This window comes from Mobula hypostoma, chromosome 10 (assembly GCF_963921235.1).
Source record: "Mobula hypostoma chromosome 10, sMobHyp1.1, whole genome shotgun sequence".
NCBI lineage: Eukaryota > Metazoa > Chordata > Chondrichthyes > Myliobatiformes > Myliobatidae > Mobula > Mobula hypostoma.
In genome coordinates, this window is record NC_086106.1 from 3,771,514 (window position 1) to 3,798,655 (window position 27,142).

General features: G+C 46.4%; 1 protein-coding gene and 1 long non-coding RNA gene across 12 annotated transcripts in view; one reads left to right on the forward strand and one right to left on the reverse strand.

Moving 5' to 3' along the window:
* Nucleotides 1-1,272: 1,272 nt before the first annotated feature.
* LOC134352613 (uncharacterized) lies at nucleotides 1,273-16,682 on the reverse strand. 2 transcript variants are annotated; one of them, XR_010019422.1, is made up of 3 exons: nucleotides 16,584-16,682; nucleotides 12,502-12,651; nucleotides 1,273-1,626 (listed from the first exon to the last, which is right to left on the reverse strand). It is a non-coding gene; the product is annotated as an uncharacterized LOC134352613 (long non-coding RNA). The 2 variants fall into 2 exon arrangements; XR_010019421.1 differs by lacking the exon at nucleotides 16,584-16,682 and adding an exon at nucleotides 13,702-13,831.
* Nucleotides 5,099-27,142, forward strand: part of LOC134352612 (probable G-protein coupled receptor 132) — a 51,143-nt gene continuing 29,099 nt past the window's right edge. Inside the window, exons 1-2 of one of the 10 annotated variants that reach the window (XR_010019420.1) lie at nucleotides 16,949-17,021; nucleotides 25,350-25,648. Coding sequence is in view for 1 of the 10 variants with exons in the window: in XM_063059909.1 (XP_062915979.1) it covers nucleotides 16,984-17,010 (27 nt within the window). In the remaining 9 variants the exon portion in view is untranslated. Of the gene's footprint in view, nucleotides 5,256-16,892; nucleotides 17,022-25,349; nucleotides 25,649-27,142 lie in introns of those variants that run through there. The other 9 variants (XR_010019419.1, XM_063059912.1, XM_063059911.1 and 6 more) reach the window with 9 other exon arrangements.

Consider the following 27,142-nt stretch of genomic DNA (forward strand, 5'->3'; position numbering starts at 1 on the left):
AAATGCTTTCTATGGTGCATTGATAAAAGTCGAAAGGAAACATACCAAATTCTCCTATACTGAACTGTATAAAACAATTACCTGCCAGACACCCTTCCTCTCAAATTAAACTTCTGCCCTCTTGTGGTTTTATACCCATGAGAGCAGAATCTCCAGTCCAGCTTTTCTGCACCAGTGAGGCGCTCGAAAACAATAATGCTCTCAATACTGAGAGAGTTGTCCCAAGATCTCTGAATCCTGGAATAGTGAGATGGAGCAATAGGTCTCTACAAACCCAAACAACAGGAATTCTGCAGATGCTGGAAATTCAAGCAACACACATCAAAGTTGCTGGTGAACGCAGCAGGCCAGGCAGCATCTCTAGGAAGAGGTACAGTCGACGTTTCGGGCCGAGACCCTTCGTCAGGACTAACTGACTGTACCTCTTCCTAGAGATGCTGCCTGGCCTGCTGCGTTCACCAGCAACTTTGATGAGTGTTACCAGTCTCTACAAAGCAGTGCCCACCTAATTTAAACAGTCCTCCAAGTACAAGATATATTTTCAGCCATTATCGGCTGAGTGTTATTTTTGACATAGATCTATAAATAAAGCAGGAAGGATACGGGTTAGGTATAGATTGTGGTGTAGAAATCTGATAAGTAATGCAGGATGGATTAATCGAAGATTTTATCTTTCGTTTCAATGACACTAAGCAGATGAGATCGTATCTAACACAGTGCATCTGCAGATGGAACAGCACACACAAAATGCTGGGATTCTCAGCAGGTCAGGCAGCTTCTGCGGAGAGGAATAAAGGGTTGACATTTCCAGCCTAGACCCTTCACCAGGACTGGAAATGAAGGGGGAAGAGGCCAGAATAAGAGGGTGGGGGGGAGTGAAAGGAGAGCAAGGAGATAGGCGAGACCGGGTGATGGGGCAAGGTAGATGGGTTGGAGACGGAGGGGAAGAGGGGAAGAGGGGAAGAAGTGAGAAGCCAGGAGGTGATAGGTGGAAGAGGCAAAAGGACGATGAAGAAGGAATCTGATAGGAGAGGACTGTGGACCATTGGAGTAAGGGAAGGAGTTGTGGAGCCAGGGAGAGGTGATGGGCAGGTCACGAGAGTGCAGGGGGAGGAGGGAAGGACTGAAAGACCACCAGAAGAGGGGAAAATAAAAAAAAGGCTTGGGGCAGTGGGGGAGGGTGCATGGGTGTGGGGGACCATGTCGGTGTGGCAATGGGAAGTCATATTGAAATGGATGGCCACTGGGAAATCTTAGTCTTACAGAGAAAATGCAGTGCGGGTAGCCAACAGGGTACAAGGGCCACAACGACGTAGATTGCGAGGTCAGGCGGTCACCAGTCACCGGCAAGAGGTCCATTCGAAGTATTTTAACAACGGTGCAGAAACTGTCCTCGACCCTGGTGGTGCTTATCTTCAGACTTTCATATCTTCTGCCGATTGTGGGGTGGGTGGGTGGGGGGAGAAGGAAGAATGTCCGGGGTGGTGGGTGGGGCTGTCGGCTCTGCTGGTTGCAGTGAGGAGTGTAGTCGGAGTCCACTGGGGGAAGGCTGGTTTCCGTGGTAGGCTGGGCGGTGGTCTCAGCTCTCCGCAGTCTCTGATCGAATGGCAGAGCAGACTCGATGGGCTGAATAATCAGAATCGGGTTTAATATCACTGGCATGTGTCATGAAATTTGTTAACTTACAGGCAGCAGTACATTGCAATATGTGATAAAATAGAAAAAAAATTAATAAATTACAGTGTATATACAGCATGTGTATATTAAATAGTTAAATTAAAAATAGTGAAAAAACCGAACTGATAATAAATAAGCAGTGAAGGGAGTGTTCATGGGTTCACTGTCCATTTAGAAATCGGATGTCAGAGGGGAAGAAGCTGTTCCTGAATCACTGAGTGTGTGTCTTCAGGCTCCTGTACCTCCTCCCTGATGGTAGAAATGAGAATAGGGCTGTCCTGGGCCCCAATGGAATTAATAGCCTAATTCTTCTCCTGTGTCTTATGATCTTAAGCTCGATCCTGGGAAGAGCAGTTGTCATGCCAAGCGGAGATGCATCTGAATAGAATGTTTTCAGTTACTAACAGGAACTGCCAGACCCCTACCTCTGTTTAATACAGTTGAAAACTCATACGCCTTGGCTGCTGTCCACAGGCAGTGAAAATAACAAATGTCTTACCTATATGTTCATACTAGTAATCAGAGCCTATTAGCACTGACCATTACCACAGCCGTTGAGGCCTCTGTCGGTCAGGGTTGGCCATGGATGTTGTGTCCTGGCTGTCTAGGCACACCAGCCTGGGCAGTACGATATGGAGAGCAAGCTATTGCCCATGTAGCAGGCTTCCACTCTCCACACAGCTGATGAACCCAAAGGAACGGCAGAGACCGATCCAGTTTGGCAACAGCAATGTCGCAAGAGTTGCCTGTCAGAGTTGAACTCAATGTGGGACTGCCATAGAGGTTCCAGTTCCGGATTTTTCTCTCAGGGTAATTCCCTAACCCTTCCCCAAGTGATTATAGCTACAAGGCAGCGGAGGTTTGAGATCAGAGTTTTCCTTCTCCTAGATGAGCTGCCAACCACGGTTGACAAGCCCCATCTGCCCGAAGCGACTGGTTTTAAGGTGCCAGTAACCCACCTTTGCCCCTTCTCCTGTCAGTAGAAATGGTTTCGCTGGGCCCAGTAGCTAAGCCACCCGTGAAGGCCAGGAGCTGGAGCTGGTTGTCAAAGGCTATTTGAGATGCACACCACTGGGTGCATTTAATAGGTGGTGGGAGCTTGTCCCCATCACCACCCCCGGCTCTAACAACCGTAAGGAACCAAAGCTGTTAGGGTAACACTATTGCATCACCAACAACCTGGGTTCAATTCCTGCCAGTCTCTGTAAGGCCTTTACATGTTCTTCCCATGACCGAGTGGGTTTCCTCCAGCTGCTACAGTTTCCTCCCACGTTCCAACAACATACAGATTGATAAGTTAATTGGTCAGACCGGTGTAATTGGGCTTGTGGGCCAGGAAGGCCTGCTACCAGCTGCATCTTAAAGTGAAAAGATAATACAGCCCCTCATAGTTCAATGGTTGCATTTAACGCCAGAGAATGTATACAGTGTACAGCCTGAAACTCCTACTGTCTCCGCAGACATCCACAAAACAGAGAAAACCTCAAAGAATGAATGACAAAAACTTCACAACCGTAAAGCCCCTCTCCTCCCACACACAAGCGGCAACAAAGCACCATTTCTCGCTCTCTCTCTATACTCTCTCTCTCTCTACTCTCTGTCTCACTCTCTATCTATTCTCTCTCTCTCTCTCTCTCTCTCTCTCTCGCTCGCTTTACTTTCAAATGGCTTTACTTTCACCTCTGAACCATGGACTGGATTCCCCTCGCATCTTTCTGGGCAAGTGAGTGTAGTCTGTAGTCTGAGGGGACACTCACTTGCGTACTTAATATCATTCTTCTCAGAAATGGCCTTCAAACAAATCCCTAAAACCAGGTCTCTCAGGTGAGGGCTTAGACCATAAGACATAAGGAGCACAATTAGGCCATTCAGCCCATCGAGTCTGTTCTGTCATTCCATCATGGCTGATTTATTATCCTTCTCAACCCCATTCTCCTGCCTTCTCCCCAAAACCTTTGATACCTAACTAATCAGAAACCTGTCTGCTTTAAATAGATCCAATGACTTGGCCTCCACAGCCGTCTGTGGCAATGAATTCCACAGATTCACCATCCTCAGGCTTAAGAAATTCCTCCTCATCTCTGTTCTAAATGGACGTCCCTCTCTTTTGAGGCTGTGCCTTCTTGTCCTAGATTCACTCACTAATTTTAATTGATCATCATCATCATTATGTGCCATGTCATATGACATCATCATTATGTGCCGTGTTGTATGATGTGGGCAATGATGGTCTTTGACCAACACTATTCTTGGCAAACTTTTCTACAGAAGTGACTTGTCATTGCCTTCTTCTGGGCAGTGTCTTTACAAGACGGGTGACCCCAGCCATTATCAATACTCTTCAGAGATTGTCTGCCTGGTGTCAGTGGTCACATAACCAGGACTTGTGATCTGCACCGGCTGCTCGTACGACCATCCACCACCTGCCCCCATGGCTTCACATGACCCTGATCGGGGGCTAAGCAGGTGCTACACCTTGCCCAAGGGTGACCTGTAGGTTAGCAGAGGGAAGGAGTGCCTTACACCTCCTTTGGTAGAGACGCATCTCCACCCTTCCACCCATTTGATTGATAGGGTTCAATTATTAATGGGAGATAGTTAAGGGAAAGAAAGAGGAAGGGACAAACTTCCCAAGATCTAGGACCCGAACTCAGAGTGGGATTGAAGGAAATCTGACACACGCACTAGTGTTAGACTTGGAGGAGGTTCGAGGGAGGTTGGTGGGCTGACTTGTAGGTGGCTGTGGAGGCCAAGTCATTGGGTATATTTAAGGCAGAGGTTGATAGATTCTTGATTAGTCAGGACGTCAGGGGAAAAGACAGGAGATTGGGGCTGAGAGGAAAATGGATCAGCCATGATGAAATGGGGGAGCAGACTTGACGGGCCAAATGGCCTGATTCAGCTCCTCTATCTTATAGTCTGCGGGTCTGATGGAAGTTTTCTCTTTGGAACAAAGGAGAGTGAGAAGTGACTTGACGGAGGTGTATAAAATGATAAACAGCACAGATAGAGTGCCGGGACGGACGGAAATAGCCAGTACCCTTGAGGGTGATTGGAGAAAGGTGAAGACGCGATGTCAAGGGCAGTTAATTACGCAGAGAGTAGTGGGTGTGTGGAAAGAAAACATGGATGATAAAAACTGATGTGGGGGGGAAGGGTTAGGCAGATCTTAGTTAAAAGGTCAGCACAACATTGTGGGCGGAGGGGCCTGTACTGCATTTGTTCTCGGTGAGAGATTACCAACAGAGAACTGAAACTACTTGCTGCCTGACCGTGGAAGTCACTCTGGCTGGCCTTGTGTTATCACTCCCCGAGGTTAAACAGAAACAATGAGGCGCCGGGGTAGAGGGAGGAAGGGAAGTTCCACCGTTACTTTTACTGATCTCCAGCACAATTACAACCCCTGTTGTTGCGTTATGAGTCAGCAGGCCTGGGTGATGGGAAAGACCCAGTCATGTTGCTACTTTCAGCCGCTGACATATCAGTGACACTCTCTGGGAAAGTCCATCAAATTAGAGCCAAGAGGACGTAGCACATTTTAGGAGAAGACCAGCCACGAATAAAAGAGAGATTTGAACGTGAGTAACTGCCTAAAGAAATCACTATTTCTTTTAAGGACCGCTTTGGCTGGAGCTGTTTGGATTTGTAGCATGCACCATGGACGGCTCCTCTGAAGTGATACATCTTCCTCCTCCGTCCCAGATAAGGGCTGGGAAATCAACAAACTCAGCGCCAAAGACGGAGGGAAGTTTCTGAATAATGCTCGGGGAAACCTTCTTCAATTTTCCTTGAATACCTTAACTTCCTTAATGTATGAGAAGAGTTTGATAGCTCTGGGCCTGGTTAGCACTACTCGCTGGAGTTTAGAAAGATGGGGAGGGCGTTGGTTTCTCATTGAAACCAATCCAATATTGAAACGCATAGATGAGTTTCCTTAAGAGAAAATTTTCCCTGACAAAACTGTTAGAATTCTCTGAGGAAATAACAGGGAGGATAGACAAAGGAGAGTCAGTGGATGCTGTTTACTTGGATTTTCAGAAGGCCTTTGACAAGTTGCTTAACAAGATAAGCGCCCATGGCATTACAGGAAAGATACGGTTATGGATAGAAGGCTGGCCGACTGGCAGGTGCAAAGAGTGGAAATAAAGTGGGACTTTTCTGGTGACTAATGTTCCTCAGAACTCGTTGCTTCTTTTCACGTTACATGGCAACGATTTGGATAACAGAACTGACGGTTTTGTAGACATGTTTGTGATTGATGTGGAGATAGATGGAAGGATAGGTGTCAAGGCATCAGAGAGTCTGCAGAAGCACTTAAACACATCAGGAGAATGGGCAAAGAAGAGGTGGAGGGAATATACAATATAGTGTCGGGAAGTGTATGGTCATGCATGTTGGTTCTAAATGGGGAGAAAACATAAAAATCAGAGGCACAAAGGGACTCAGGGTTCCTTGTGCAAGTTTCCCTAACTTGGAGGTTGAGTTGGGGGTAAGGAAGGCAATGTTAGCATTCTCTTCGAGAGGACTAGGATATGAAAGCAAGGATGCGATGCTGAGGCTGTTTACAGCACTTGGAGAATTGTAAGCAGCTGTGGGCCCCTTACCTAATGAACGATTTGTTGGCATTGGGGAGGGTCCAGAGGAAGTTCATGAGAATGGTTCTAGGAATGAAAGGGTTAACATACGAGAATGGTTCTGGAAATGATAGGGTTAACATACGAGAATGGTTCTGGGAATGAAAGTATTTAATCGGTAATGCACCATTAAGCTGGGTGCCAACTGCGGTAAAACAAGACACAAAGTATTTACATGTGAGGAGCATTTGGTGCCTCCGGGCCTGTACTCACTGGAGTTTAGAAGAATGAGGGCAGATCTCACTGAAATCCATCAAAATACTGAAAGGCCTAGATAGAATGGATGTGGAGAGGATGTTTCCAGTAATGGGTGAGTATAGAACCAGAGGGCACAGCCTCAGAATAGAGGGACATCCCTTTAGAACAGAGATGAGGAAGAATTTCATTATTGAGATGGTGGTGAATCTGTGGAATTCATTGCCACAGACAGCTGTGGGTATATTTAAAGCAGAGGTCGATGGTCTTGATTAGGAAGGATGTCAATGGTTACGGGGTTAGGGCAGGAGAATGGGATTGAGAGAGTTAACAAATCAACCATGGAAGGGTGGTGGAGCAGACCTGACGGGCTGAATGACCCAAATCTGCTCCTATGTCTTGTGGGCTGATTCTGCACTTTTTGTTTTCAAAGGTGAGCATTTACCCCGATAGTCTTTCTATTTCTAACCTCTCCCATCCACGTACTTGCCCAAATTTCTCTTCATAAAGACCTAGCCCTGGCTAACCTCACCCAATAGCTCACACCTTCCAGTCCTGGCAACATCCTTGTAAACCTGATCAAAACTTAAGAGTGTACGGTGCTCTGAGCAGCCTCAGCAATGAGTACAGTGCAATATCCCAACAGTTATACTCCGAGCCATCACTGATAAAGGCCAGTGTGCTAAATGTCTTTTCCATCACCCTGTCTACCTGCGATGCTGACTTTATTGCACTGTGCACGCGCTGTTCCATTACACTCCCCAGTTCTCTACCATTCATAGTATGCAGGCAGAGGGTAGTGGTCGAAGGCTGGAGGGCTGTAATTACTGGTGCTTCACAGGGATCTGCACTGGGACCTCTGATGTTTGTGATGTATATAAATAACCTGGATGAAACTGTAGATAAGTGAGTTAGTAAGGTCGTAGATGAGACCAAGATTGGTGGAGTTGTGGCGAGTGTAGATGACTGGCAAAGAATACAGTGCGTTATTGATTGGTTGCAGATATGGGCTGAGAGATGCCATCTGGAGTTTAACTCAGATAAATGTGAGATGTTGCGCCTCAGTGGGGCAAATGAAAGCAGACAGTGTACTGTTAAGAGCAAGATCAAGATCAGGGTTGCTGAGCTGAGAGATCTTGGGATCCAGGTTCATAGCATTGCAAGATCGTATAGCTCAGAGACTGCAGTGTACTTGGAAGCACAGCATATAACTTGGAAGAGAAAACATAACATGGGAGACTTTAAGAACTTTGTTGGCCCAGAGAACCTTGGAAAAAATCCTGAAGAAAGGCTGGGGAAGCTCAGGACCTCCCTTGGTCCATAGAGTTGAGTGGGGTCATTCTGTCATGGAGACGACAAGGAACTGGAGCTGAGAAGTACATCAGCTTCTCCTCCATGGACTCTGCCAATGCTTCTAGCTGACTCGGTAAAGCAGCCAACACAATCAAAGACCCCGCCCACCCTAGACATCCTCCCTTCTAACTCCTTCCCCATCGGGTAAAAAGATACAAAAAGCCTGACAGCAGGCTCAAAGACAAGTCTTTATTCCTAAACAGCTCCCCCCCACCCCGGTATGATAAGATGGATTCTTGATCTCATGGTCTACTCATGTGGCCTTGTGCCTTATTGCCCACCTGCACTGCACTCTCTCTGTAACCGTAACACTCTATTCTACATCCTGCTATTGTTTTTCCCCTCGTCCTACCCCCATGAACTGATGTGATGAAATGGGCAAAGGATTGAGTACAGGGATTGGAATCTAACACGGACAAGACTTTGGGAGGGCCAACCAGGTTGGGTTTTACACAGTGAACGGTAGGGCACTGAGGAGTGTGGTAGAACCAACCTAGGAATACAGATCCATAATTCCTTGAAAGTGGCATCACAGGTAGATAAGGCTGCAAAGAAAGCTTTTGACACATTGGCCTTTGGCCTTCATAAATCAAAGTACTGAGTACAGGAGATGGGATGTTACGTTAAAGTTGTATAAGTCATTGGTGAGGCCTAATTTGGAGTTTTGTGTGCAGTTTTGATCACCTACCTACAGGAAAGATGTAAATAAGATTGAAAGAGAAAATTTACAAGGATGTTTCCAGGACTTTAGGACCTGAGTTGTAAGGAAAGATTGAATAGGTTAGGACTTTATTCCTTGGAACGTAGAAAATTGAGAGGAAATTTGATAGAGGTATACAAAATTATGAGGGGTATAGATAGGGTAAATGCAAACACGCTTTTTCCACCGAGGTTGGGTGAAACTGGAACCAGAGGTCAAAGGTTAAGGGTGAACAGTGAAAATGTTTAAGGGGGAACTTCTTCACTCAGAGGTTGGTGAGAGTGTGGAACAAGGGCCAGCAGAAGTGTGGATTAGGGTTTAAGAGAAATTTGGACAAGTAAGCAGATGGGAGAGATTTGGAGGGCTGCGTTTCAGATACAGCCAAAGGGATTGGGCAGGGTAATAGTACAGCATGGACTAGATGGGCCAAAGGGCCTGTTTCTGTGCTGTAAAATCCAATGATAAACCCAAGTACCATCTATATTTCATGATTTAATCTCTGCAAATTGAGTCATTTCAGTAATTAATCTAGTGCCCTATTACATAGCATTTCACAACCTCATTCAGGTCCTGTTCAAAATGACAACTGTTATTCAATGTCCATAAATAACTTTTGTCGTGTGTATGTTCCAAGATTGACTCAAATTGATTCTAATTCCACATCATGATTCATCGAGCTGATATCACTTCTTGCCACTGTACTATACCCTTGTATTCATAGTAACTCCTCCCCACCCCCTCCCCTACCTTACCCTTGCTGTTTGTCCGTGCTGGAATATCTCACTCCCACTTTTAGTGACGTTCCTTCCTTGTTTCCATAAAGACAATGAGATCATCACTGTTCCCTCCTCTTTGTGCTTTCAATTCATTCACCTTGTTACAAATGTGGCACATATTCGGATACAGTCCACTTAAATTTGCTATCTCAAGTGATCTTTGTAGCTTATTTTCCTCCATCAAGTTTAAGTTGAGTTGGAAGGAGGACTAGCTGGAAGTGGATGAGTGAAGCCAGGCAGATGGGAAAGGTAACGGGCTGCTGAGGAAGGAATCTGACAGGAGAGGAGAGTGGACCATAGGAGAAAGGGAAGGAGGAGGGCGCCCAGCGGGAGGTGAGAAGCAGGTGAGAAGAGGTAAGGGACCAGAGTGGGGGATAGAAGAAGAGGGGAGAGGGAGGAGAAGTTCATGCCATCAGATTGGATGCTACCCAGACAGAAATCTACCTTGGCAAGAGGGGTGGGTAATTTGAAGGGAATTCAGAAAGCAGTGACACAAAAACCAAAGGACAAGTTAGGAAAGCAAAAAGTAGTTCGGGAGATGAAGTTTAATTGTTAATCAACCATTCATGAATACCGCCAAACGAGACCGCATAAGGGGAGGTGCAACGAGACCTGGGTGTCATTATACACCAGTCATTGAAAGTGGGCATGCAGGTACAGCAGGCGGTGAAAAAGGCAAATGGTATGCTGGCATTCATAGCGAGAGGATTCGAGTACAGGAGCAGGGAGGTACTACTGCAGTTGTACAAGGCCTTGGTGAGACCACACCTGGAGTATTGTGTGCAGTTTTGGTCCCCTAATCTGAGGAAAGACATCTTTGCCATAAAGGGAGTACAAAGAAGGTTCACCAGATTGATTCCTGGGATGGCAGGACTTTCATATGAAGAAAGACTGGATGAACTGGGCTTGTACTCGTTGGAATTTAGAAGATTGAGGGGGGATCTGATTGAAACGTATAAGATCCTAAAGGGATTGGACAGGCTAGATGCAGGAAGATTGTTCCCGATGTTGGGGAAGTCCAGGACAAGGGGCCACAGTTTGAGGATAGAGGGGAAGCCTTTTAGGACCGAGATTAGGAAAAACTTCTTCACACAGAGAGTGGTGAATCTGTGGAATTCTCTGCCACAGGAAGCTGTTGAGGCCAGTTCATTGGCTATATTTAAGAGGGAGTTAGATATGGCCCTTGTGGCTAAAGGGATCAGGGGGTATGGAGGGAAGGCTGGTACAGGGTTCTGAGTTGGATGATCAGCCATGATCATACTGAATGGCGGTGCAGGCTCGAAGGGCCGAATGGCCTACTCCTGCACCTATTTTCTATGTCTATAACCCTGGGACCAAGCTACAAAACACAGTACCAACAGTCACACACAGCACAAGGCGTCTCCCCGTGACCGTGTGGGTTTGACCGTGTGATCGGGTTCCCTCCCACATGTACCGGTTGGTAGGTTAATTAGTCATTGTAAATTGACACGTGATTAGGCTAGGGTTAAATGGGGTATTGCAGGGCGAGAACAGCCTACTCCACGCTATGTCTCAATAAATAAATTTAAACAAATCTAAGGGATCAGTAAAATACTGCAAACTGCTGCAATATTCATCGACTCAGGGACTTGGGCTATTTTTTTGTGTGTGTTACTGTATTTTACTGCTGTCTTATACTGTATGTGCTTGTTACCTTACATGTGCCTTGTGCTGTGTGTGATGGTTGGTACTGTGTTTTGTACCTTGGCCCCGGGGTAATGCTGTTTCGTCTGGCTGTATTCATGGGTACTCGTGTGGTTGAATGACGATTAAACTTGAACTCCCCGTCTACTTAATACTCTTATAACCTTCCCTTTCATCTTTGCATCACTGCTTTCTGAATTTCCCACCCCACAGCCAAGTTAGGTGTCCATCTGGGTAGCCTCCAAGCTCACAGCTTTGATTTCTCCTTCCGATAGAAAACCTCCCTCCTGCCTCTTCTTGTATTCCTCATTGTGGCTTCTTACCTCGTCTCACCTGCCGATCACCCCCCCCCCCGGGTCCCTTCCCCCTTCCCTCTCTCCTCTCCTATCCGCTTGCTTCCTTGCCACCCACCTGGCTTCACCTTTCACCTTCCAGCCAGCCTCCTTCCCCTCCCCCCTCCACCTTTTTCTTCCAGCGTCAGTCCTGATGAAGGGTCTCAGCCCGAAACATCAACCGTTTATTCATTTCCGTAGGTGCTGCCCGACCTGCTGAGTTCCTCCAGCATCTTGTGTGTGTTGTTTTCAAAAGTCCCAATAGTGCATGCAAAAAGCCCCTTACAATCACAAATGGGAAGGTGAACGAAAGATAGCAGAGGGAGTTAAAGATTTCCACATACGCTTACGCAAGTGAGAGGAGGCTGACAAAATAGCTGATAACAATCTCATCACAATGATTGAGCAGAGCTTAAGCATGTCTGTGGAACTTGTTTTCAAATTGCAGTACAGAGCTCGGGTGTAAGCTGCTTGATCCAGAGTCAGAAGCAGGTTTATCACAAATCCCTTTGCATCTTTCATTTTTGGCTCTCTCCCCAGTCTGTCCTTTTAGTTATTCTACCAAAGTGCACGGCCATCCAATTCCTGACACTGCATTCCATCTGCCACCCCTTTTCTCAATCTCCCAATCTGTGTAAGTCCTTCTGCAGCTTCTCTATTTCCTCAACACTACCTGCCCCTCCACCTATCTTTGTGTCATCCACAAACGTGACCACAAAAGCATCAATTCCATCATCAATGACATACAGCGTACAAATAAGCGGTTCCAACACCAAACCCAGCGGAAGCTGCATTCACTGACGAAGGTAGAGCAGTGGATATAGTCTATATGGATTTCAGTAGGGCATTTGATAAGGTTCCCCATGCCAGGCTCCTTCAGAAAGTAAGGTGAAAAGTGAAATGTTTAAGAGGGAAGTTCTTCACTCAGAGGTTGGTGAGAGTGTAAAACAGCCAGCAGAAGTGGTAGATATGGGTTTGACTTGAATATTTAAGAGAAATTTGGACAAGTAAGTGATTTAGAGGGCTACGGTTCAGATGCAGGTCAAAGGGATTGGGCGGAATAATAGTACAGCATGGACTAGATGGGCCAAAGGGCCTGTTTCTGTGCTGTAAAAGCCAATGATAAACCCAAGTACCATCTATATTTCATGATTTAATCCAAAGGAGACCTTGCTTTGAGGATCCAGAATTGGCTTGCCCGCAGAAGGCGAAGGGTGGTTGCTGGAGGTGGTTCGTATTCTGCACGTAGGTTGGTGACCTGTGGTATTCCGCAGGGATCTGTTCTGGGACCCCTCCTCTCTGTGATTTTTATAAAAGACCTGGATGAAGAAGTAGAAGGGTGGGTTAGTAAATTTGCTGATGACACAAGGTTGGGGGTGTTGTGGATAGTCTGGAGGGTTGTCGGAGGTTACAACAGGACGTTGATATCATGCAGAACTGTGCTGAGGAGTGGCAGATGGACTTCAACCCAGGTAAGTCTGAAGTGGTTCATTTTGGTAGGTCAGATATGAAGACAGAATATAATATTAATGGTAAGACTCCTAGCAGTGTGGAGGATCTGAGAGATCTTGGAGTCCATGTCCATAGGACACTCAAAGCTGCTGCACGGGTTGATAGTGTTGTTAAAAGACGTATGGTGTGTTGGCATTCATCAACTGTGGGATTGAGTTCAAGAGCCAAGAGGTAATGTTGCAGCTTAAGGCCTTGGTCAGACTCCACTTGGAGTACTTTGTTCAGTTCTGGTCACCTTACTACAGGAAGAATGTGGATACTATAGAGAGAGTGCAGAGGAGATTTACAAGAATGTTGCCTGGATTGGAGGGTGTAACTTATGAGAATAGGTTGAGTGAACTTGGTCTTTTCTCTTTAGAGCGATGGAAGATGAGAGGTGACCTGATAGAGGTGTATAAGATGATGAGAGGCATTGATCGTGTGGATAGCCGGAGGCTTTTTCCCAGGGCTGAAATGGCTAACGTGAGGGGGCATAGTTTTAATGTGCTTGGAAATGGGTACCGAGGAAACCATGCTGATTTTGCCCCATTTTATCATGTGCCTTCAAGTACCCCAAAACCTCCTTCTTAACAATTGACTCCAGCACCTTCCCAACCACTGAAGTCAGAAAAAAACTTTCTTTTTTCTACCTTCCTTCCCTCTTGAAGAGTAGAGTGACATTTGCAATTTTCCAGTCCCCCCGAACTATTCAAAGAATCTAGTGATTCTTGAAAGATCATTACTAATGCTTCCACATTCCCTTCAGCTACCTCCTTCAGGACCTTGGGGTGTGCTTCATCAGATCAAGGTGATTTATCCACCCTCAGACTTTTCAGTTTCCCAACCACTTTCTCCCTAATAATAGCAACCGTACTCACTTCTGGCCCCTGATGCTCTCAAACTTCCAGCATATCAGTAGTGTCTTCCATAGTGAAGACTGTTGCAAAATACTTGTTCAGTTTATCTGATACTTCCATGTTCACCATTACTACTTCATCTTTGCTTTTTATATATCTGAAAAAAAAGACTTTGGTATCTTTGATATTATTGGCAAGACGATATTACATCTTTTCTCTGTTTATGGCTTATTTTAGTTGCCTTCTGCTGGTTTAAAAAGATTCCCAATCCTCTAGCTTCCCACTACTTTTTGTTCTGTTGTATGCCCTCACTTTTGCTTTTATGTTGGCTTTGACTTTACTTGTCAGTCATGATTGTACAATTGTGCCTTTAGAATATTTCTCTGTTGGATGTATCTATCCTGCACCTTCCAAATTGTTTCCAGAACCTACAGCCATTGCTGATTTGTTGTCATCCCGGCTCGTATCCCTTTCCAATCAACTGTGGCCAGCTCCTCTCTCATGCCTCTGTAATTCCCTTTACTCCGCTGTAATACTGACATATTTGACTTTAGCTTCTCCCTCTCCTGTTGCAGGGTGAATTCGATGTTATGATCACTGCCTCCGAAGGGTTCCTTTGCCCCAAGCTCCCTAATCAAATCCGGTTCATTACATAACATTCAATCCAGAGTAGTTGATCCCCTATTGGGCTCAACCACAAGTTGCTCTAAAAAGTCATCTCATAGGCATTCTAAAAATTCTTTTCCCTTGGGAATCAAAATCAGCACCAACCTGAATTTCTCAATCTACCTGCATGTTGAAATCCCCCAGGACTATCCCAACATTGCACTTTTGACATGCATTTTCTATCTCCCATTGTAATCTGTAGCCCACATCCTGGATACTATAAAGTTATTTGTGAAAATGGGACCCGCTCTCGGGGTCTCATGACCGGCCACTTTTCAAAATGCCAAGGTTGCGGCCTGGAAGAGTAGCGTGCCTTCAGGGCGCAGGATTTTCGTGGGTCTGGAGGCGGGCAGACTTGGGGCTGGTGCATTGCGGGAGACGGAAGATCATAAGCTGCGAGCTGGCCACTGGCTGCGTGCTCAGAGACCCCAGTTCTTTGGGCACAGAGCTCGGAAAAAGCGACGCAACAGACTTTTAACGTCGCATAACATGGCAACTATTTGTAGGACTGTATATAACACCTATCAGGGCCTTTTTACCCTTCAGTTCCTTAACTTTATCCACAAGGATCCTACATCTTCCAATCCTATGTTAGAATTTGATTTCACTTTTTTTACCAGAAGCCAGGCCACCTCCTCTGCCTACCTGCCTGGCCTTGGTCCCTGTCTCGCTTCCGATTTGGACAGATTCCAACTGCCTTAGGAATGGTTCCAACACCTCATAAAGTCTCTGAAATACCCAACATTCCGAAACGTTATTGAACCGAGGGAAATGGGGAACTGGCCCATAAGACCATCATTTGTAACTTATGTAGCCCCCCCCCGGCCACCCTCAGGGTCGCTCGGCTCGCTGTCGTCTAGGGAAACAGCCCTCAACCCCGCCAAACTGGGTAATTAGTTTGTGTGGATGCTGTGTGATGTACCCATCCCGCCCAAATAACCAGCAATACACCAGATACGATTAAATGATTTACAATTTATAGATATTACTGGAACTATATAATTAAGAGAGAATAAAATGTAAAAGGAAAATAAAAGGCGCCACACTTATCAAAGTTCAATCTCTTCGTGCACAAACAGTTGGAGCTCAAGGACCTTCTTCTTCACCCTGCGACCCCTCGGACCACCTCGACCGGCCGCCTGGGACCAACAACAGTGGTCGACCAGATGCTCCACACGAGTCCGTCTCCGTCTCCTCTCCCCGCCGAACGCCCCTCTCGGGGTCTGATCCCGTTAGCGGACATCACAGCACCTGGTCCATCCTCTGCCTCACTCTCCCGCCTTCTGCCCCAAAACCCCGCGCATGCAGCATCTTCAAATACACCAAAAACATAACAACTATCCCAATTGGTCAATAGCACCCCCTTATCACCCTCTAAACCAAAACAAGCTGCTAGCGCAAACTTTCTCAAAGTTTAACACAACAAAGCTGCATTCCCCACATTAACATAACAAAGATGCCATTTTAATTAGCCTCCGCAGTAACATAAAAGTCAAAACCCCCTCACACTTACAGTAATTTTTAATTCCTGCACTGTGCTGCTGCCACAAAACTTTAACTGTCACAACACATGTCAGTAATAGTTAACCCGGTTCCGATCCTGGCTGAGTGACAGAGCAGTGGCAAATGGTTTTTAATCCCAATGACTGCAAGCTGGCAAACAAGAGGAAGCACATAAACACAAGAGAGTCTGCAGCCGCTGGCAATCCAAAGCAACACACACAAACGTGCTGGCGGAACTCAGCAGGGCAGGCAGCAGAATGAGCAGTCGATGTTTCAGGCCGAGACCCCTCACCAGGACACAACACGTGGCCTTTTTCCCCAGGGAAGGGGGATACTTAAAAACAAGGTTTACGATCAGAGGCGGGTGATTTAAAAGAGAAATCAGGGCAGCTTCTTCACACAAAGGGGCGCGGGGGGGTTTGTATTCGTAATGAGCCGCCTGAAACAGGCACGTGAATGATGTTCAAAGTCCGTCTCAGTACGTACGTGGACAGGAGAGGTGAGGAGAGCTGAGGGCCAAGCGCAGGCAGACGGAGCTTGCACACCGGGCAACAGGGTTAGCACGGATGAGCAGGGCTGAGGGGCCCACTTCTATGCTCTACGCCGCTAAGCTTCTCGGGGGCGTTCCGGAGTTTGGGGTTCAATTCTGGCGCCCTCTGTAAGGAGTTTCCGCATGGGGAATGAGTGCGGTTTCTCCTGGTCCTTTGATTTCCCCCTGTGGTCCAAAGACATACTGTACTGGGTAGCAACACACATCAAAGTTTCTGGTGAACGCAGCAGGCCAGGCAGCATCTCTCGGAAGAGGTGCAGTCGACGTTTCAGGCCGAGACCCTTCATCAGGACTAACTGAAGGAAGAGTGAGTAAGGGATTTGAAAGCTGGAGGGGGAGGGGAGATCCAAAATGATAGGAGAAGACAGGAGGGGGAGGGATAGAGCCGAGAGCTGGACAGGTGATTGGCAAAAGGGGCATCCCTTTCATCCAGCTCTCGGCTCTATCCCTCCCCCTCCTGTCTTCTCCTATCATTTTGGATCTCCCCCTCCCCCTCCAACTTTCAAATCCCTTACTCACTCTTCCTTCAGTTAGTCCTGACGAAGGGTCTCGGCCTGAAACGTCGACTGTACCTCTTCCTACAGATGCTGCTTGGCCTGCTGCGTTCACCAGTGAGTTTGATGTATGTTGCTTGACTTTCCAGCATCTGCAGAATTCCTGTTGTTTGCGTTTAAATTCTGTACTGGGTAGGCCATTTGGTAATTGTAAATTATCCCGTGACCAGGTTAAGGTTACTCGGGGTTGTTGGGGGTTGTCGTGGTGGCATAGTTTGAAAGGCCGGAAGAGCCGACTCAGCATTATATTGCTAAGTAAGTGACTGTATGAGTCATTGTTGTCATGTGATTGCCGTACGCTCATGCTACCACAACCAGTAGGTGGCGCTGTCGTTCACTTAGTATCAAAGTACAGACACCCAGTGGCCATTTTATTAGGTACGCCTGCTCTTTAATGCAAATATCTAATCTGCCAATCATGTGACAGCAACTCAATGCATAAGGGCGTGCAGGCACGGTCAAGAGGTTCAGTTCCTGTTCAGACCCAAACATCAGAATGGGGAAGAAATGTGATCTAAGTGACTTTGACCATGGAATGATTGTTGGTGCTAGATGGGGTGGTTTGAGTATCTCAGAATCTGCCAGTCTCCTGGGATTTTCATGCACAAAAAGACCCTAGACTTTACAGAGAATGGTGCCAAAAACTTAAATTGCATCCAGTGGGTTCTGTGGTTTAAAACACCTTGTTAACGAGAGAGGTCAGAGGAGAATGGCCAGACTGGTTCAAGCTGACTGGAAGGTGACAGTAACTCAAAAAACCATGCTTTACAACAGTGGTGTGCAGGAAGCACATCTCTGAATGCACAACATGCTGAAACTTGAAGTGGATGGGCCACAGCAGCTGAAGACCACGAACATACACTCAGTGGCCACTTTATTAGGTACAGGAGGTCACTGAAAAATAAAGGCCAGTGATTAATAAAGTGGCTACTGAGCACATGTCATGATATTTGTTGTTTTGCGGCAGCAATACAGTATAAAGTCATAAAATTAGTATAAATTAAGTCATGCAAGAATAGCAATGAAAAAATTGTGAGGTGGTGTTCATGGGTTCAATGTCCATTTAAGAATCGGATGGCAGAGGGGAAGAAGCTGTTCCTGAATCATTGAGTGTGTGCTTTCAGGCTTCTGTACCTCCTCCCTGATGGTAGCAATGAGAAGAGGGCATGCCCTGGGAGGTGGGGGCCCTTAATGATGGACGCCGCTTTTCTGAGACATCACTCCTTGAAGATGTTTCAGATACTCGGGAGGCCAGTGCCCGTGATGGAGCTGACTAAGTTTACAACTCTCTGCAGCTTATTTCAATCCTATGCAGTAGCCACCCCCCTCTCCGCCGTATCAGACCATAAGACCATAAGACACAGGAGAAGAATTAGGCCATTTGGCCCATCGAGTCTGCTTCACCATTCAATCATGGCTGATCTTTTTTTTCCCCTCCTCAGCCCCACTCCCCAGCCTTCTCCCTGTAACCTTTGATGCCGTGTTCAATTAAGAACCTATCAAGCCCTGCCTTAAATATACCCAATGACCTGGCCTCCACAACTACCTGTGGTAATAAATTCCACAAACTCACTGCCCTCTGGCTAAATAAATTCTTCCATATCTCTGTTTTAAATGGACACTCCTCCATCCTGAGGCTGTGCCTTCTTGACCTAGACTCCCCCACACTTTTCCACATCTACTCTGACTAGGCTTTTCAACATTCAAAAGGTTTCAGTGAGATCCACCTCTCATCCTTCCAAACCCAAGTGAGTACAGACCCAGAGCTATCAAATACTCCTCATATGACAACTCTTTCATTCCTGGAATCATCCTTGTGAACCTCCTCTGGACCCTCTCCAATGCCAGCACAACTTTTCATAGATGAGGAACCCAAAACTGTTCACAATACTCAAGATGAGGCTTCATTGGTGCCTTATAAAGCCTCAGCATCACATCCCTGCTCTTTTATTCTAGACCTCTTGAAATGAATGCTAACATGGCATTTGCCTTCCTCACCACCGACTCAACCTGCAAGTCAACTTCTAGGTTGTGCTGCACAAGGGCCCCCAAGTCCCTTTCAGGTTTCTCCCCATTTAGAAAATGAAGTCTTCACTCTCCAGGGCGCAGGCCTAGGCAAGGTTGTAGGGAAGACCAGCAGTTGCCCATGCTGCAAGTCTCCCCTCTCCACAACACCAATATTGTCCAAGGGAAGGGCGTTAGGACCCATACAGCTTGGCACCAGTGTCGTCGCAGAGCAATGTGTGATTAAGTGCCTTGCTCAAGGACACAACACATTCCCTCGGCTGGGGCTCGAATTCACAACCTTCAGGTCGCTAGTCCAATGCTTTAACCACTTGGCCATGTGCCCACACATTTAGAAAATAGCCTGCACATTTATTTCTACTACTAAAGTGCATTTCATTTGCCACTGTCTTGCCCATTCTCCTAATCTAAGTCCTTCTGCAGACTACCTGTTTCCTCAACACTACCTGCCCCTTCACAATCTTTGTATCATCTGTAAACTTGGCAACAAAATTCCATCATCTAAGTCATTGATACAAAGCATAAAAAAAGGTGGTCCCAGCACTGGTAATGTAGTCGTTGGAATGCTTTCCACAGTACATCTGTAGACATTTGCAAGAGTCTTTGGTGACATACCAATTTTCCTCAAACTCCTAATGAAATATATCCGCTGTCTTGCCCTCTTTGTAGTTGTTTCAATATGTTGGGTCCAGGATAGATCCTCAGAGATATTTTCTTTCTATATGTCAAGTATCTCATTTGTTCTAGTGACCCCAGTTCAATTCCCACCACTGCCTGTAAGGAGTTTGTACATTCTTGCCATGACTGTGCGTGTTTCCTCTGGGTGCTCTGGTTTCCTCCCACAGTCCAAAGACGTACCGGTTGGTAGGTTAATGGTTCATTGTAAATTGCCCTGTGATTAGGCTGGGGTTAAATCGGGTGTTGCTTGGCAGTGTAGCTCGAAGGGCCTGTTCTGTGCTGTATCTCATTTAAAAATAAATAAAATTCTTCGGTAACCAAGTTCCCTAAACCCGTTAGCCTTGTCTTTTGTTACAACAGGAAGATACAGATTCTGTACTCTCAAGGGTTCACTTGAGAAGGCCTCACGTTTACCAAGTACCTCTTAGCAGGAAAACAGCCTGTCATAACCCTCGTTTGCCAGATCCTTTCAGATGCTATCAAACGGTTCAAATGATTGTTTATTATCAGAGAATGTATACAGTACACAACCTGAAACACAGAAGAACCCCAAACGAATAAATCACAGAAAAACATGAAAACCCCAAAGTCCCCTCTCCCCCTCCCACGTACAAGCAGCAGCAAAGCATCAATGCGTCAACCTCCCTAACCCGCCCCACCCATTTCAGCACAAATTGTCAGCACTCACCACCCGCCAGGCAACAGCAAGGCACCCAAAAAAAGACCCTGATATGCTGATCTGCAGTCAACAAAAACTTTTGTTGATTCGACATGCCACAGTCTCTCTCTCTCGAGATCGAGAGATATCACCCATTTTCACAGCGAAAGGGGTAATTGACAACAGTCGCTGTTACAGTCTGCCACGTTGCTTTTTATTCTGAGATTCCCCAACTCGAGGATTGGCAACAAATTCTCCCCACCATCAGGAGCGACTGCTTGAAGTCGAGCTGCTTGAATGCCTTCTTAATGATTGCATCAGTATGTTGGGCCCAGGATAGATCCTCAGAGATATTGACACCCAGAGACTTGAAGCTGCTCACCCTTTTCCAACGTTGAGGGTGTTGTGTGTTTTCCCAACTTCTCCTTCCTGAAGTCCACAATCAATTCCTTGTGTCAGAACGTTCGAATATGGCCCAGATGTGTGAATGTGTTTGGGGGAGAGAGAGAGAGAGATCAACAGATTTTAATGCAATCTTTGCAGAATTTTAAGGCGTATAAGATGATGAGAGGCATTGATTGTGTAGGTAGTCAGAAGCTTTTTCCCAGGGCTGAAATGGCTAACACAAGAGGACACAGTTTTAAGGTGCTTGGAAGTAAGTACAGAGGAAATGTCAGGGGTCAGTTTTTTATGCAGAGAGTGGTGAGTGCATGGAATGGGCTGCCAGCAACCGTGGTGGAGGCAGATACAACAGGGTCTTTTAAGAGACTCCTGGATAGGTACATGGAGCTTAGAAAAATAGAGGGCTATGGGTAACCCTGGGTAGTTCTAAAGTAAGTACATGTTTGGCACAGCATTGTGGGCCGAAGGGCCTGTATTGTGCTGTAGGTTTTCTGTGAAAGAAGAAGAAGAAGAAAGCCCTTAACTCTGAGTGGAGTTATCAGGACGCCGTCATGATGGTGCTTTCTTGTTTTTGATGAGGCCGAGTTGCTAGCTCGACTCTTGACCCAGCACGGATGGAAAGCGTGCAAGGGGGCCAGCTGGATTTGAACTCGGGAGCCTTTGCTCCAAAGTCTGGCGCTGATGCCACTACGCCACCAGCCGGCTATGTTTCTGTGAAAGGAAAACAATAAGCACTAGGCCAACAGAGCCATTAACTAAAACTCCCAAACTGTAAGTAAAATGTCAACACTGAATGTCAATAACTAAATACCCAATGAAAACCGCTCCTTTCCAGCATCAGTCGAAACGGTGGTCCTCCTTCCTGGACAAGGGTGAGGGAAGGCAGGAATCATAGATGTTGCTGTGCTTTTGGTCAAGTCCCGACAAGTCTGGAACCAAAAGAGAGGAGTTAAGTACCACCATAACGAAGCAGTAATTAGCTGGAACATGCATACTCATGAGAGCAGCTGCCAAGGCTGTGGTGCAACCTGCAGGAGTGTGTAAACCCTGCAGCAGAGTCTGTGGTGGGGACACCTTGGTTTCTCTCACAATGAGTGTGAGGTTGTGGTTGCAATAGCATTCAACTGGCTGATCTATCTCCCGCCTGTGAAAAAACAGCTCTGCTAAATGCAAGAAACATAGGTGTTACTCCACCTATCATTTTTTTTTCACACCTTATCAGAACTGGAACAGCATCTAATAGCTCAGGGGTTGGTACGTTAATGCATAAACAACAAAGACACTTAAACAACTTCCTACGTTCACATTCAGCGCACAAGGGCTGCTATGTTCTTACCCACAATCCCCCTTCCACCCTCACATGCATGCCCACAACAGGGAAAGTGCCCATCCCAACTAAATGGTTCCACAGCCCAAATGCAGAGAACTTAACAGGCATTCATGTTACATGAGCCTCCAGTCCATCTCTCCTTTTTTTCTCTTCCTCCCGCAGGAATTTTTCACAGGTCCCCCACAGGTGTGTCCTTGCTACTCACCCTAAGGTGTCCATGGGATAGCGAGCTCTTTAGGGAGTTGAAATCCAGAATAAAGGTCCCCCCCTCCTCCTGAAGGAAAGTTGAGTCCATTCCTGAACTTATTTCCAATGTTTGAGCAAGGACAACAAAGTTCAGAGTACATTTCTGATCAAAGCATGCATGCAGTACACAGCCCTGAGATTTGTCGTCCTCACAGACAGCCATGAAACAAAGAAACATCATAGACGCTAATTCAAAGAAAGCATCAAACACCCAATGCACAAAATAAAAAGACAAATCATGCGCATGGCAAAAAAGACAAGCGAAAAACACGCAGACTATTAAAAATCAAACCTCAGAGTTCCTGAACATTGAGCCCGATCCCTTATTTCCCTTGAACCGTGACTTTTGCTTGGCTCTTTACAAAGGGCATCTTCTTGTGGTTCAACTGGGCTAACCTTTGAAACTATTCTATGATCAGTCTAACCCTCCCTCCTAAATAGCACTCCACCCGTCACCTATGTGCCCATAGCAACTGATATCTCTGACATATCCTCTAAACGTCCCCCCACTCACCTTACACAAACGTTTCATGGTATTAGCCATTACCGCAATGATCGGATGATGATTTAGGCTATGGACAACGATTTAGGTGCCAGGCCAGATTGAGAAGGTGAGGGTATCAGGGCCTGAGGTGAGGGACAGGCTTGTTTACATCAATGCCCCATGACGTTTTCTGACAACCACAGATTTGGCAGCGCAGCAGATTGGGCAATTGTGCTCGTGAATATGCACGTGTCAGCTAATTTCTATTCCGTTGTGATAGTATTTAACTCCATCCATTCCGTGGTAGTATCTGTCGAGACTTGGACACAGCAATGGTTCACTGCCTGTATTCGGCCTTGCCTGAGAAATTGGACTGTCAAGTCAACTGACTCTGAAGACTCGCGGTATTCGTTTTATATTCTGTTGTTCCTTTCAGCTGCGGTGTAGGCTTTGTTTTCCATTTGAGAGTTTTAGTTAATGGCCCTGTTTGGCCTAGTGTTTATTTTCCGTGGGTTCTTTTGGGTTTCTTTATTTCGTAGCTGCCTGTTCGGAGACGAATTGCAAGGTTGTGTAATATGTGCGTACTTCGATAATAAATGTACTTTGTACTTTGAAAAAGGCCTCCTGTGCCTCTATCAAGTTACCTCTCCTTCTCTGTGGCTCCAAAGAGAAAAGCCCTAGTTTGCTCAAGCTGCCTTCATGTGATGGCAAGGTACAGGTGCCAAGAAAACCTTGGTGGTGAGGAAAGGTGGTTCGTCGATGGCCTGCTTACTGGAAAGCCCAAGAGTCAGACAGCGTCTTGGACTGGAAGAGGTTCCCACAGGGTGACAGTACTCAAGCACAGGAGCCATTCCACAGAGGAAGTGCATCATAGGTTCCGTGGACTGATTCTTGGGAAGGCAACATTGAGTTGATCGGACCTACAAAGACACAAGAGATTACAGATATTGGCACGGTAGTGTAGTGCTTAGCACAACGCTTTACGATACCAGCGACCCGGATTCAATCCCCATCGCTGCCCGTTAGGAGTTTGTACGTGACCACGTGGGTTTCCTCCGGGTGCTCTGGTTTCCTCCCACAGACCTAGTCGGCAGGTTAATTGGTCACTGCAATCATGATTAGGCTAGGGGTTGCTGGGTGGTGTGGCTCGAAAGGCCGGAAAGGGCTGTTCCACACTGCATCTCAATAAATAAATAAACAAACTATACACATACCAACTATCTTAGGTATATAAAATTATGATGGGTATAGATAGAGTGAATGCAAGCAGGCTTTTTCCACTGAGGCAAGGGGAGAAAAAAACCAGAGGACATGGGTTAAGGGTGAGGGGGGAAAAGTTTAAAGGGAACATTAGGGGGGCTTCTTCACACAGAGAGTGGTGGGAGTCTGGAATGAGCTGCCAGACGAGGTGGTAAATGCAGGTTCTTTTTTAACATTTAAGAATAAATTGGACAGATACATGGATGGGAGGGGTATGGAGGGATATGGTCCGTGTGCAGGTCAGTGGGACTAGGCAGAAAATGGTTCGGCACAGCCAAGAAGGGCCAAAATGCCTATTTCTGTGCTGTAGTTTTTCTATGGTTTCTATGGTTTCATATCACCAGCATACGTTGTGAAACTTGTTAACTTTGTGGCAGCAATACATTGCAATACTTGGATTGGTCAAAGAACACTGAGGCTGTCTACAAGAAGGGTCAGAGCCGTCTCTATTTCCTGAGGAAACTGAGGTCCTTTAACATCTGCTGGACGATGCTGAGGATGTTCTACGAGTCTGTGGTGGCCAGTGCAATCATGTTTACTGTTGTGTGCTGGGGCAGCAGGCTGAGGGTAGCAGACACCTACAGAATCAACAAACTCATTCGTAAGGCCAGTGATATTGTGGGGATGGAACTGGACTCTCTGATGGTGGTGTCTGAAAAGAGGATGCTGTCCAAGTTGCATGCCATCTTGGACAATGTCTCCCATCCACTACATAATGTACTGGGTGGGCACAGGAGTACATTCAGCCAGAGACTCATTCCACCGAGATGCAACACAGAGCGTCATAAGAAGTCATTCCTGCCTGTGGCCATCAAACTTTACAACTCCTCCCTTGGAGGGTCAGACACCCTGAGCCAATAGGCTGGTCCTGGATTTATTTCATAATTTACTGGCATAATTTACATATTACTATTTAAATAAAGTATGACTATGACTATGACTATAATAATAGAGAAAAAGATTGTGAATTACAGTAAGTGTATATATTAAATAGTCAAATATGTAGCGCAAAAACGGAAATAAAAAAGTAGTGAGGTAATCTTTGTGGGTTCAATGTCCATTCAGAAATTGGATGGCAGAGCTGTTCCTGAATGGTTGAGTGTGTGTCTTCAGGCTCCTGTACCTCCTCCCTGATGGTAGTAATGAGAAGAGGGCATGACCTGGGTGATGGGGGTCCTTAATGATGGATGTCGCCTTTTTGAGGCATCGCTCCTTGAAGATTTCCTGGGTACCACGGAGGCTGGTGCCCATGACGTTTCAGCCCAGATAAAGCATCTCGACACAAAATATTGACTCTCCATTTCCCACCACAGATACTGCCCGACCCATTGAGATCCTCTAGCAGACTGCAGATTGCTCCAGATTCCGGATTCTGTAGTCTCTCCTGTCCAGTCTCCGCCGGGTGTCCCTTCCTGTGTCTGCTCAGAATACCTCCCAAGCAATGCCGCAGTAAGAAGAGAACGTTTTTTTTATATAGCTCTCTACATCATTCAGGTTTTTGGTGTACTGAGGTAACTGAAAAAAGGTAACACACAAAATACTGGAGGGACTCAGCAGGCCAGGCAGCTTCTATGGAAAGGGGTACGGCCGACGTTTCGGGCCGAGACCCTTCAGCAGGACTGGAGGGAAAAAAAAGATGAGGAGGAGAGTTTAAAGGTGGGAGGGGGAGGGGAGGGAGAAACACAAGGCGATAGGTGAAACCAGGAGGAGGAGGAGTGAAGTAAAGATCTGGGAAGTTGATTGGTGAACGAGATACAGGTCCGGAGAAGGAGGAGTCTAATAGGAGAGGACCCGTGGAAGAACGTAAAGGGGGGAGGAGCACCAGAGGGAGGTGATGGGCAGGCAAGGAGATGAGGTGTGAGAGGGAAAAGGGACTGGGGCATTACCGGAAGTTCGAGACATCGATGTTCATGCCATCAGGCCTACCCAGACAGAATATAAGGTGTTGTTCCTCCAACCTAAGTGTGGCCTCATCACGACAGCAGATTGACATATCAGAATGGGAATGGGAAGTGGAATTAAAATGTTTGGCCACTGGGAGATCTGCCTTTTTCTGGCAGACGGAGCGTAGGTGCTCGGTGAAGTGGTCTCCCAACCTACGTTGGGTCTCACCGATATACAGGAGGCCACACCGGGAACACCGGACATAGGATATGACCCCAACAGACTCACAGGTGAAGAGTCGCCTCACCTGGAGGGACTGTTTGGGGCCCTGAATGGTAGTGAGGGAGGAGGAAAAAAGTTGCCCTTTTTTTTAACCATGTAGGTGCACCCTGACTGACAAAATTATTCATAACAGTCTCACCATGATGTTAAAGCAAGTTTTAACTGTGATACCCCCTTTATGAATCACCTCTTCCTAGAACTGAACTTCTAAGAATGAGTTAACCTCAATGAGGCTGCAAGTGGTGGCCAGCTGAAATTTACCTGCAGCTTTTAACGGGAAAGATATACTTTCAGTCAGCTGCCCATAGCAATGAGTAGCCGGTGCAGATCACAAGTCCTGGTTATGCGACCACTGACACCAGGCAGACAATCTCTGAAGAGTATTGATAATGGCTGGGCTCACCCGTCTTGTAAAGACACTGCCCAGAAGAAGGCACTGGCAAACCACTTCTGTGGAAATATTTACCACGAACTATAATGGGTCATGGAAAGACCATGATCACCCACATCATACAACAGGGCACGTAATGTACAGACACTCATAGAAAAGGTCAAGTAACTTACTGAAAAAAATGAAAACAGAACATCACGGAAGCCCTTTCATCAGAAACTAACTCTTTTTCCCTCTCAACAGCAGACTGGGAGACCACTTTGCTGAACATCTACGCTCTGTCCGCCAGAGAAAGCAGGATCTCCCAGTGGCCACACATTTTAATTCCACATCCCATTCCCATTCTGACATGTCTATCCACGGCCTCCTCTACTGTAAAGATGAAGCCACACTCAGGTTGGAGGAACAACACCTTATATTCCGTATGGGTAGCCTCCAACCTGATGGCATGAACATTGACTTCTCTAACTTCCGCTAGGCCCCACCTCCCCCTCGTACCCCATCTGTTACTCATTTTTATGAACACATTCTTTCTCTCACTCTCCTTTT